The sequence below is a fragment of the Calidris pugnax genome, unplaced genomic scaffold (genome assembly GCF_001431845.1).
Source record: "Calidris pugnax isolate Ruff unplaced genomic scaffold, ASM143184v1 scaffold650, whole genome shotgun sequence".
Lineage (NCBI taxonomy): Eukaryota > Metazoa > Chordata > Aves > Charadriiformes > Scolopacidae > Calidris > Calidris pugnax.
The window spans coordinates 16,254-27,969 of record NW_015091338.1 but is presented as its reverse complement, the minus strand read 5'-3'; the positions used below and the strand labels follow the sequence as shown (position 1 = coordinate 27,969).

At 57.3% G+C, this 11,716-nt stretch overlaps 1 protein-coding gene across 1 annotated transcript; it reads left to right on the top strand.

Annotated features, from left to right (window-relative positions):
* The first annotated feature begins 241 nt into the window (after window positions 1-241).
* Window positions 242-11,371, top strand: LOC106899254 (C-type lectin domain family 2 member B-like). Its single transcript, XM_014960996.1, has 7 exons — window positions 242-317; window positions 966-1,037; window positions 1,309-1,321; window positions 1,579-1,679; window positions 9,149-9,333; window positions 9,593-9,693; window positions 9,873-11,371. Exons 1-7 carry the CDS (start codon window positions 242-244, stop codon window positions 9,985-9,987), a joined length of 663 nt encoding a protein of 220 aa, XP_014816482.1. The 3' UTR covers window positions 9,988-11,371.
* Window positions 11,372-11,716: the final 345 nt, after the last annotated feature.

Here is an 11,716-nt window from a genome sequence, read left to right as displayed (position 1 = left end):
CCGCAACCCCCGTAGGGCCCCGCTGCTGCCCGGATCCCTCCCGTCTGAGTTCTGGCTCCGCCGCTGCCTCTGGCCCCGGGGCTCCCTCGGGCTGCGCTGGGTTCCTGGGAGGCTCTGATCCCACCGGGGCTTTTCCCGGGCAGGGGGGGGATCAGCTCCAGTACTCCCCTGCACAGTCCCCGTCTCTGTGTGGACGCTGGAGCTTCTATTCCCCGACTCGAGGAGGTGTTGCGCGGAGGAGATGGTTCAGTATTTGCTGGCAGGGAGCCGAATGCTCGTTCAGAATCTCATTCATTATTTGTTTGCCGTGGCCGGAGGTGCCGGTCTGGGGGAGCTGCTTTGCCCAGCCCTTGGCCGAGCTCTGGAGGGAGCAGCCCGGTGCCCTTGTGCAGACGGAGCCTCTCTGCCCGCTCTCCTGGGCCGGGCGGTGGCATTTCCCTGCCGGGATGGAGAGCTGGGGCTCCAGCAGCTGCTGGGGGTTGGGGGGCAGTTGTGCCTTGGCTGGTGGAGCCCGGGGTGCAGGGCTCGGCTGGAGGAGTTGGGCTGCAGGGAAATGGGAAGATCTGTGTCTGTTCCTCCCTCCTTGATCTGCCTCACTGTGTCCCTCGCCCTGACTTCAGCAAGGAGGCTGCTGGTCCTCTTGGGGTCCAAGGGCTGGTCCCTGGGCTCCCCGAGTCTGCGTTTGTCTCCCCAGTTGCTGGGAACAGGCTGCAGCGTCCCGGGGACAGCGGGGACAGGGCAGGGCTTCCCTGGCATCGCCTTCCTGAGCTGTGATGAACCATGACCTCTTGGCTGCTCTGCAGCATCCCGGGGACAGCGGGGACAGGGCAGGGCTTCCCTGGCATCACCTTCCTGAGGTGTGATGAACCGTGACCTCCTGGCTGCTCTGCAGGAGCCGCGCCTAGTGCCAGCGACCACAATTACCCACCATGATGTACTGAATCACATTCTCTGTCATCTCCCAGTGTGTGTCCTGGTGGTGTCTGTGCTGGTGGCTCTGGTCCTGGCTCTGGCCGTGGCTGTTGCTGTGCTCTCAGGTAAGGGAGGAGCAGCTGCCTCCTTCCCTGCCCCACGGAGCTGTGTCCCCTGGTCCCTGCGCAGCCCAATCCTCTGCCCTTCTCCCCTTCCCTCTCCAGCAAGAACATGTGGAGGGGATCCAGCTGTGCCTGTGGCTCCGGTGCTGGCGTGTCCTGATGGCTGGGTCGGGTACCACAATGTCTGCTACTACCTCTCGAGGGACCAGGGGAGCTGGGAGTGGAGCCAGGAGCAGTGCTCCTCGCGTGGGGCCTCGCTGGCCGTGCTGAGGAGGGAGTGGGAACTGGTGAGTGAGGGGCTGTTGTGGGTGTGTGGGGGTTTGGGGGACTTCCTGTGTTGGGTGCAGTGTGGGGTGGGAGCAGAGCTGTGTCAGAGCAGGACCAGGAGCACTGTGTGGGCTGGTGATCTCCTGCAGCAGCTCTGGAGCTTGTTGGAGCAGGTGTGGGGTGGGAGCTGCTGCCATCCCAGGGCTGGGACAGGGACTGGGGACTGGCGTGGGGCTGCAGCAGCTCCTGACTGTTGGCTTCTCTCTTTCCTGCCCAGTGGTTCCTCTCACGCCTCAAAGGTGACATGGATCCCTGGATTGGGCTGCGGAGACGGGGCGAGCACCTGGAGTGGGTGGACGGCAGCAGCTTCAACCAGACGTGAGTCCTGTTGGGAGCCGGGGCCGTGGGGAGAGAGTCCTGTGGTGGGACGGGCAGGGTCCTGGTGGGAGGTGTCTGCTGGGGCTGTCCCTTGCAGGCAGCCCTTGTCTCCTCCTGGGGCTTGAAGGGACAGCCTCTAACCCCACAGTACCAGTGGTGTCTGTGCTGCTTCTTGCAGGATCCCAGTGATGGGCGAAGAGCCATGTCTGTTCCTGAATGACCACGATCTCCTGAGTGCCCGCTGCTCCCAGAGACGGCCTTATCTCTGCAGCAAACCTATACTCTAGTGAGAAGCGCTTGACAGAAGTGGTGGAGAAAGGCCCTTCTCTGTGGTGGGGACTCACAGCTTCCCCTCTTCCAGCAGCACAGAGTGGTGCAGGGATGTCCTTCCCTCAGCTGCTGCTCTGGTTGCTCCTGGTCTCAGCAGAAACTCGCTGCCAGCTCTCAGGAGATGAACCTGCAGGTCGGGAGCTGTGGTGGGAGCTGCCGTGTGCCTGCGTGGGCTGGGACCCCCACCATGGAACTGGTTTCTCTTTCCTTCTCTCTGGGACCATCCCAGAAGTCTTCTTTTTTGTGCTACGAGTCATATTGTCCTGGTGTGAGGTAGAACAGAACCAACTTTCTCTTCAGTCATTTTATTTCTTAGCTACTCCTCTTCTGCTTTCTGAAATTACCTGCATATTGTGTAAGAAAATCCTGTTTAAATATTAAACAGATTAGACCGATGTTGTTAGTTCCTGCCAAGGGATGGGCTGCAGAGAGGCTCTTCCTTGTGTTCACTGCTCTAACAACCAAGGTAACTGTTCTTTGCCCCACTGGAGGGTGGGAAGCAGAAGAGCACAGAGGGGTCACTGCTGTGGCGAGGAGCAGACAGGATGGTGGCCTCAAAACTGACCAAAGGGGTGTTCCATCCCATCTGCCCCATGCTCGGTGTAAAAGCTGAGGGATCAAAGAGTCAGCTCTTTCTTTGGTGGTTGACATTTGAGGAGGACCCTGTCTGACTGCTGTTGATTCCTATCCCTGTGTTCCTGACTCCAGATCAGAAATCCAGTTCCTCTCCATGGCAGAGTCCAGTCTGGGACTTGTCCAGTGCTGGCAGTGCCTTCATCCTGGGACCCTGATATGACTGTATATATTGCATCTATTTCGTTATTTTAATTTTATTTATTAAAGCATTTTAGTTTGTTCTTAACTCATAAATCTGTCTCTCTCCTCCTCCTCTCCTTGGAGTGAAAGGTGGGGGATATCATCTCTCCTCCTGTCATTGGCCAATTCGGCCAAAATGACATCACAGAAGGCTTCTTTTAAGCTGTGGCTTTGGTGCTGGAGCAGCTGCTTCCACATGAGGTGGGCACAGAAAGCTCAGTGCGGGTCCCTGGCCCTGTGCAGGGCCGGGGGGCTACAGAGCCAGGGGGTGAAGTGGCCCTTGTGGGGCTCCCCTGAGAGTTAAAATACAAATGGAGATACTGTTGATGTTTTTTGTACTGTTTTTAATAAAACATTGTGACTTGTGATGGGTGTTTCTCTCCTGCTGGAGGCAGCCCTGTCCCCTCCCCTCCTTGCCCCCGGGGCCACTTTCCATCCTGGCTTTGGGAGCCTTGGAGGACACGGCTGGGAGGGGGCGGCTGCCCCCCGGGGTCTTCTCCCTCCAGCCCTGGCAGCGTGGGGTGCTGGCGGTGGGAGGGGGGTGGCTGGAGCCCCTTTACATCCTCTGCCCTGCTTTCAAGGAAGGGGGTTTCCGGTGCCCCCCAATTCCTGACCCTTCAAGAAGGGGCTGCTGCAGAAGCCCCCCAGAAGCAGCCAAAAGCAGCCGTGGGCGTGGGGTGACCTCAGCTGGCCGTGTCCCGTGGCTGTGCAGGAGGGCCCCTTCCCAGTGCTCCCAGTCTGTGCCTCCTCCAGCGTCCCAGTAGCTTTGCTCTTCCCTGGGTGGGGGGTCGCCAGCACCGTCTCCCCTTCTCCTCGCAGCCCTTCTGCCTCTGCGCTGCTGCTGCAGCCACATCCTTGCTCAGCGGGAAGTGAGCAAAGAGTTAAAACCCCCCAGTTTCGCCCAGAATATTTGGGACAATTCAGAGGTGTTTGGGGGTAGCTGAATTATTGTGGGAGAACTCCGAGTTCTTGGGGGAGGAAAAGGAGGGTGTGGAAGGGGCGGCAGCAGCAGGCGCAGCCCCCGCTCCGATCCCCTCCCGGCCACGGGGAGCCCCGAGGCGGAGGGGGTGGAGCGGACCTGGTTGGGAACCGCGGCGGTGCCCCCCCTGCAGCGGGGCGTGCTGGGTCGGACCTGATGGAGAACCCCCCGATCGCTCGCCTCCGCCGCTGGCAGCGCTTTCCCGGCCCCGGCGCCCCAAGAGCCCCGAACTGGGGGGATTTCGTGCCGGCGCTGGGGGGAAACTCCACGGAGCTGCCGTGCCTTTAACGGCGTGGGTTGTAAATCAGAAGAACTATCTGCACACCAGGAAAAGGACCTCGCTTTGTCACAACAACACCTCCCCCTCCCTCTGGAGAGCTCTTTTAGTGGGGTGAGGCAGCAGCCAGCCCTCGGGGCAGCTTTTGTGGTGACATGGGGTGGTGACCACTCCTGGTACCCCCTTCTATGTCCCAGCCCCTGGTGGCCTATTGCCCATCCCTCCGTGCAGCCGGTTTAGTGACTTTGGGCAGTGGCCTTCCCTCGGGTCACACTAATTAATATGTCAGCCCAGGTGCAGTTATGGATTAGGGAGGCGGAATAATGAAAATCCTTTGTATATAAATAACGGGAGAATGTCCTCGGTAACGGCTGCTAGATTTGGGAATTGGCACCTAGCACCCAATGTCGAATAAAGCGATATCTCCTCTCTAAACTGCTTCTGGTCTCGAGAACATGTGTTTCAGGTAAAAATTATACCCTTTTAATTTTTTAATTACCCACTGAGGCTGGGAAAACAGGACTCCTGGGGCCATAGGCACCCTCCCTCTGCTTTGATCTGCTTTCTCAGGCAGGGACATCTGTGGACAGGACAAGGACTTGGGGGACCTTCATCTGAGCCCCTGACTCTGCTGTGTCTTCTCAAGGAACAAGTCCAGGCTCTTGCCTGACTAAAACTGTTTGGGAGGACTCCAGCATCTCTTAGGTTACATGAAGGCTTTAGATGCACAGTTCACTGCAGGACAGGGCCTTCCTGGCTGTCAGGAAGGCCCCGGTGTGGGTTCCAGTGACCCGCAGTGGTGGCCGAAGAAACTGTGAAATCAGACCCTGGGGATAAGCAATCAATGCCCCGCTAATGAACAGCCCCTCAAAGAAGAGCAGGAGGCTGAGAAGAAGGAACATCCCACCGCAGGAGGCACCGAAACCCACGGAAAACCAGAGAGCTGCTGGGGGGAGGCATCAAGTCAACCCAAATCTGCAGGAACTGGGGCAAAGGGAAAGGTGGTGGTGGGAGATCGCGACCCCCAACTCAATGGGAGACTGAACTGGGCACCGAATTGCACTGCTCCCCCCACCCCCGGTACTGGAGCCTGGGCACCTCGATTCATAGCATCATGGACTGGTTGGAGTTGGAAGGGACCTTAAAGATCATGGAGTTCCAACCCCCCAGTCCAACCTCCAATGAAAGGACCTTGTAGCTTGAAATGAAAGCAAGAGACTGTACTAACAAAAGAAATTGTTAAGATAAGGTACTCACCAATAATTACAATTATGGGGGCGTATTTCTGTGCTTGGAACGGTAGGAATATCCCTCTGAGTTTCGAAGGCGGGGTGCTGGCTTTGTGGATCCCCCCCGACCACCCATCTCTGCGGAAACGAAATCAAGAGCGAAAAAAACCTCTGCTCTGGGTGTCTCTTGGTGTCTGCACAGCGGGGAAACGGCCCCGCTTTGGGGCAAGAGTTTCTGGCCCCCCAGGTGGGACTGCGGTGACAGCCTGGCCCGGGTGGTCTCAGTGCCCCCCCAAGGGGAGCAGCGACCCGACTGGACTCCAGCACGCACCCCCCTTTTTTTTTGATGGGGGGCCCCATGGGCTCCTCCCCTGCAGCCGGGCGGGGAGCGACACAGCGCTGTGACGTGACTGAAAAGGAGGGTTTTCTTGGCGAAGATGAGGACAAGGTGGGTCGGGGTTAGATCTCCCGGGCAGCAGAGAGAGTTTTTCAAACGAAGGCAGAACGTCCCTCCTTTGAGTTGTTTGAGTTGTGCACACCTTGGGTTGGGTTGGGTTCGCTCCCAAGAGCGGGCGGGAGAGACCAGCCCCAGGAGCTGCCATTTGATAAACGCCGGGAGACGCCCCTCCTTTTAGTGTGTGTAGAGACGGTGTGGGATCTTCTTGGCTACCCAAATGGGCGCTGCTGCTTCCCAGGAGACACCCTCTAGGATGCACCCTGAACCACTGGAAGAAGTTCGGAGGGGACGCCATGACCAAAAATAAATTAATACAAAATTGCAATCAGTGGTGGCCACAAGAAGAATTGGAAGAGGGTGAAAATTGGCCTGAAACCGGACCTTTCAAATACATTCATTGCAATAGTTGTTTTGTCGGAGAACTGAAAAATGGGATGAAATACCTTCTGTGGGTATCTTCTTTGCTTCAAGAAATGATTGGGATGCTCGGAAAAAAAGTGTGGTCCAGTGGACTCTGAACATTAAAATGGAATATAAGGGATAAGTGACAAACAGAGTAAAGGTGAAAACGCTTGTTTGAACGGTTGTAAATCAAAAGAAGCTGAAGGGATCGCCAGGGCTGGGTTTTCCTGATGAGGGATATTTGTTGATTAGCGTCAATACACAAGTTGTAATTAGGAAAAAAAAAAAAAAAGACTGGGGGTTATAAAGCAGTGTGGATTGTGCTCTCTGCACAAATTCCAAGTCTTTCCGGCCACCGCGCCGGGGCTGGGTGGTTTTGGAGAGTTGGTTTCCAGGGTGTCCCTGGGGCACTTTCCATCCCGGCATTGGGAGCGTTGGAGGGGGCGGCTGCCCCCCGCAGTGTCTTTCTGCCCTTCTCCACGCGGCTCTTCTTCTTCCACGCTGCTGACTGTAAGAATTGAACATTTCCCAGTCGCCTGCCCAAAACGCGCGGGGGCCCGATCCCCACAGAGCCCCCCACGTTCCCGAGGGGCAGGTGCCCAGGAGGCTTTAAAGTCAGCGCTTTGCTGCTGGGGGATGGATGTCCATCGGCGCCCCGTGTCCGTTGCCGTCTGCCATCCGTCCCCTCCCCCTCTTCTCGGGCGCAGAGGGAGAAGCCGGAGCCCAAATCGGCGGCCCTTACACTGATGCTGCTCTTTCCGCCCTCTGCTCTTTCTCCTCGCTTTTCCACCCGGGCTTTGATTTCACCCCACAAATTCAGAAAGCCAAAGTCCCGCCTCTCCTGCTCCCGTCCCCGCCGCCTCCCGCCGCTCCGGCCTCCTCCTTCCTCCTCTCTCCTTCCCTTTGCACCAGCTTCTTCCTCGCCTCCTGGCTCCGGGAAAGGCAACGGCACCCACTGCCGCCGGCCTCTTCCCTCTCCTCTCCCCTCCTGCGCCCCCCTCATCTTCCTCTCGCTTCCTACGGCACCACTTAGAATAGTTCCCCTTAATTGTGTGGGTTGTAATTAGTCCTACTGCCTTGGCAAGACCGGGGTGACGAGAGGACTTGGGTGACAAGAGAAGACTGGGATAACTAGGGAGGACTGGGGCTCCCCATATCCCATGCCCGGACGCGCTGCCCCGGGGAGGTGGATCCCACAGAGTGGAAAGGGTGGGGATGAGGAGGGGGTGGGAGGGGTTTATTAAAGGGAGCGCTTCGTTTGGCTGCTTCCCCCGTCGCTCCTCCCTCTTGCCCTGGCGGGGAAGCACCAAAAGCCATTCCTTCAGTGACTCCCCCGCACAGAGCAGCGGCGGGGGAGCTGGAGCTGCAGCTGGAGCTGGAGCTGGAGCTGGAGCTGGAGCTGGAGCTGGAGCTGGAGCTGGAGCTGGAGCTGGAGCTGGAGCGGGAGCGGGAGCGGGAGCAGGCGGTGGAGCGGGAGCGTGGTTTTATGCTGGGGCAGGTAGGGATGGCCCCCTTCCCTTATTCTAACCCCCCTCCCGCACCGGACAGAGAGGGATGGGGATCCCCCTGATTCCCCCAATCCACCAGTGCCCCCACTTTCACCCCCAACGCTTCGAGTGCCCAGACAGAGCCCAGGGACTCCCTCTCCCTCTCTCCCTCCCGACAACGGCCAGGGAGGAGCGGGGGACCCCCTGTTCTCTTCCCTCCCGCACGATCACACATCTCGCCCCCGCCGCGGCTCCTGCCCTGTGGTGCGTCCCGGTGCCCCGCCCGGGCCGGTAGCGGGGAAGCTCCAACGGCTTCCTCTCCCTGTGCTCCCCGCGCTGGTGGCTCCTCGGGCGGCCGGGGCGCGGCGGCCGGCCTAAGCCCGCGGTCCCTGAGCTCCCTGAGGCCTCATTTCTTTCCCACCTTGCTGGGGACAGGCTGCAGTGTCCCAGGGGGAGCAGGGACAGGGGCTTCTGGGTGTCACGGTGGGGTCACAGCTGAGTTGTTAAAGCCAGGCCTGGTGCCATCAGCTCCCAGAACTCATCTTTTGGATCTGCTCCATCCCCTTCTCTGTGACCTCCCAACACGATGAACAGAGCAGGGGGGGTTAACCTGGGTCCAGGCCTGGCTTGAAACAGGTTTTGGTAGCAGTTGTGATCCCTTGGGCGCAAGGTGCTGCTTGTTGTGAGCCAAGTGATTTTAATTTCCAGGGTAGCCATGGGGGAGAGGAACGGGTTCTGCTCCAGCGATGGGAGCGTGGAGGAGCCCTTGAGTCCCCAGGAGGAAGGGGTGTCCCCTCACCAAGAGGTGCCTGGGGCTACAGGCAGAAGGATGCACAGAGGAGTCCTGGGTGAGTGCAGGGTCCCCCCTGTGGCCTATGGGGAGGGGACCATGTCCCCGTGGCAGTGTCACCCCACGAGGACTGGGGCTGGCAAGGGTGAGGCTTCTTCCAGCTGTCTGGAAAAGGCCTCATATTCAGCTTGTTCCTCACTGGGGGAGCTGTAGCAGCCCCCCATCTCCATCTCCCTGGCAGCTCTCCTGCTGCGGGCTGTCCCCCAGTGTGTGGGGGGTGACAGCCTTGTCCCTGCTCTGTGTGACTGTCCCTTGCTGCCAGCTGGGAATGGCCCCATGGCAGTTCCTGTGCCCGGGAAGGGGACTGAGAAGCTGCAGCTGAGTGTGTGTGGGGGTAAAAGGGTCTGGGGCTTTCTCCCATGTTCCCTGGGTTGTTGGTGGTGGGGGTGGTAGGAATGGGAGGATCACAGCATCATCCTCACACCAACTGACTCCTTGCTCTTCTAGGCAAGCTGTATGTAGTCCATCCAGTGTGTGTCCTGGTGGTGTCTGTGCTGGTGGCTCTGGTCCTGGCTCTGGCCGTGGCTGTTGCTGTGCTCTCAGGTAAGGGAGGAGCGGCTGCCTCCTTCCCTGCCCCACGGAGCTGTGTCCCCTGGTCCCTGCCGAGCCCATTTCCCAGCCCTTCTCCCCTTCCCTCTCCAGCAAGAACATGTGGAGGGGATCCAGCTGTGCCTGTGGCTCCAGTGCTGGCGTGTCCTGATGGCTGGGTCGGGTACCACAATGTCTGCTACTACCTCTCGAGGGACCAGGGGAGCTGGGAGTGGAGCCAGGAGCAGTGCTCCTCGCGTGGGGCCTCGCTGGCCGTGCTGAGGAGGGAGTGGGAACTGGTGAGTGAGGGGCTGTTGTGGGTGCGTGAGGGTTTGGGGGCCTTCCTGTGTTGGGTGTGGACCCTGGGGTGGGAGCAGAGCTGTGTCAGAGCAGGACCAGGAGCTCTGGCCAGGCTGGTGATCTCCTGCAGCAGCTCTGGAGCTTGTTGGAGCAGGCGTGGGGTGGGAGCTGCTGCCATCCCAGGACTGGGAAAGGGACTGGGGACTGGTGTGGGGCTGCAGCAGCCCCTGACTGTTGGCTTCTCTCTTTCTTGCCCAGTGGTTCCTCTTGCACCTGAAAGGCAACATCGATTACTGGATTGGGCTGCGGAGACGGGGCGAGCACCTGGAGTGGGTGGACGGCAGCAGCTTCAACCAGACGTGAGTCCTGTTGGGAGCCGGGGCCGTGGGGAGAGAGTCCTGTGGTGGGACGGGCAGGGTCCTGGTGGGAGGTGTCTGCTGGGGCTGTCCCTTGCAGGCAGCCCTTGTCTCCTCCTGGGGCTTGAGAGGACAACCGCCAGCCATCATGGTACGAGTGGTGTCTGTGCTGCTTGTTGCAGGTTTGAGGTGCGTGGCGAGGCAGAGTGTGTGTATTTGAACAACCATGTTTTGGGGAGTACAGACTGCTCACAGCACCGGCTGTATGTCTGCAGCAAGCCCCAAGTGCCAAGGTGACAGAAGTGATGGAGAAAGGACCTTCTCCATGGTAGGGACTCAGAGCTTCACCTCTTCTGGTTTCCTGGGGATGTCCTGCTGCTCCGGTTCCTCCTGGTGTCAGCAGAAACTCACTGCCAGCTCTCCTGAGATGACCCTGCGGGAATGGGAGATGCAGGAGGTGACATGCACCTGCCTGGATCAGAAACTTGGGTTGTGCAGAGTGTGGGTTTCTCCTTTTGGGACCAGCCCAGAGCTTTTCTTGCTTCTCTCAGAAATGACACAGACCTGTGTTTTGAGCTGTGGTGATGGAGCTGGAGTGGCTGCTCCCAGGCGAGCTCGGTACACAAAGCTCAGGACAGAAGGACTACAGAGCTTGGGGGGTGAAGTGATCTTTGTGGGGCTCCCATGAGAGTTAGAGCCTGGGTCAGATGTTGCTGCTGTTTTCCTTCTGCCCGTCAGCCAGTTCTCCCCCCACCCCACAGACCATAACATACCAGTTTCTCTGGGGGGAGGCTGTGGGGATGTGGAATAATTCCGAAAATATATTTTTTTTTATTAAAAAGATGTAGCATTGTTCACACACTAAGCAAAGGTATAAAATCGAAAGGTTTCCAGGGTGGGACACAGCTCAGCTGTTACATGAGGAATCTGCTCCATCTGCCATCTCCTGCAATATTGTTTACAAAACAGCACAGAGGATGGAGTGAAGATTCCACAGTCAAGCTCTGTGATATATAGGGACGAGATGGTCCTGTGGAACTGAAAAGTTGCATACTTGACACCCTGAGCCAGCAGTCTGTCAAACTTTGATAAAATGCTGTCCTTTGTGTGAGCTTTGCTCATTAGAATACCAAAACACACCTCCGTCCCAAAGGCTGCCTGCCTACAAGGTGTGACCACTCCTCCTTGAGTCTGTGCCCTGAGTTTCTTGCAAACTCTGCCTTTTGAATGCCAGGTGAGAGAATTTTACACCAGTCATAATAAAGGTATTTATGACTAGAGTCACTCAAACTCCAGCTTGAAAGTAAAAAAAAAAGTATAAAACTAGCCCAAGAACGGGGGGATGCTAGGGAAGATACCATTGTGAACAAGTCAGGGAGGATCCCATCATGGACTGCCTTTGACTCCTGGGACCAGTCGAGGGGCTGAGCCTTTCTTCCCCCCCATAGGGATGCCTGTGGGTAAGACTTAGACTCTACTGAGTGCTTCCTCGGGAAACTTAATCTCTCTAGAGGCTTATCTGTTACGTTTATAGCCAGGCTGTGTTGTTTGTAATTTGGTCAATTGCTTTCTACCATTATCAATATTTTTACTTGCATGTGCTTTGCAGACAGTATATTTATCAGTGAAAACCTATACGAACCTTTGTATCTGCTGCTTAAATAAACCGCACACTTAAGTAGTGAGCCGTTTCCGTTTCTCATTGAACGCCACCAAACACTAGTGTGGCTGTGCTAGTTCATGAGATAGTTCACGACTAGACTGAAGGTGAGTCCATTGTTAGCGTGTCCAGAATGGTGATGGTTTAATTCATTCAACGCGACTGGGCTGATAGTGGTGAATTGGGCATCGCTCAGAATTTAAACCCGGTGTCCTGGTTTGAGGTAAAACCGGATCAATTTTGTGTTCTGTAACTTTGCATTTTAGTTAGGCCTTTTCTAACTCTCTGAAATTAACGGCATATTGTGGAGAAAACTGTTCCTTCTCAGAGTGATAAGACCAATGTTTGTGCTACATGCCAGGGAAT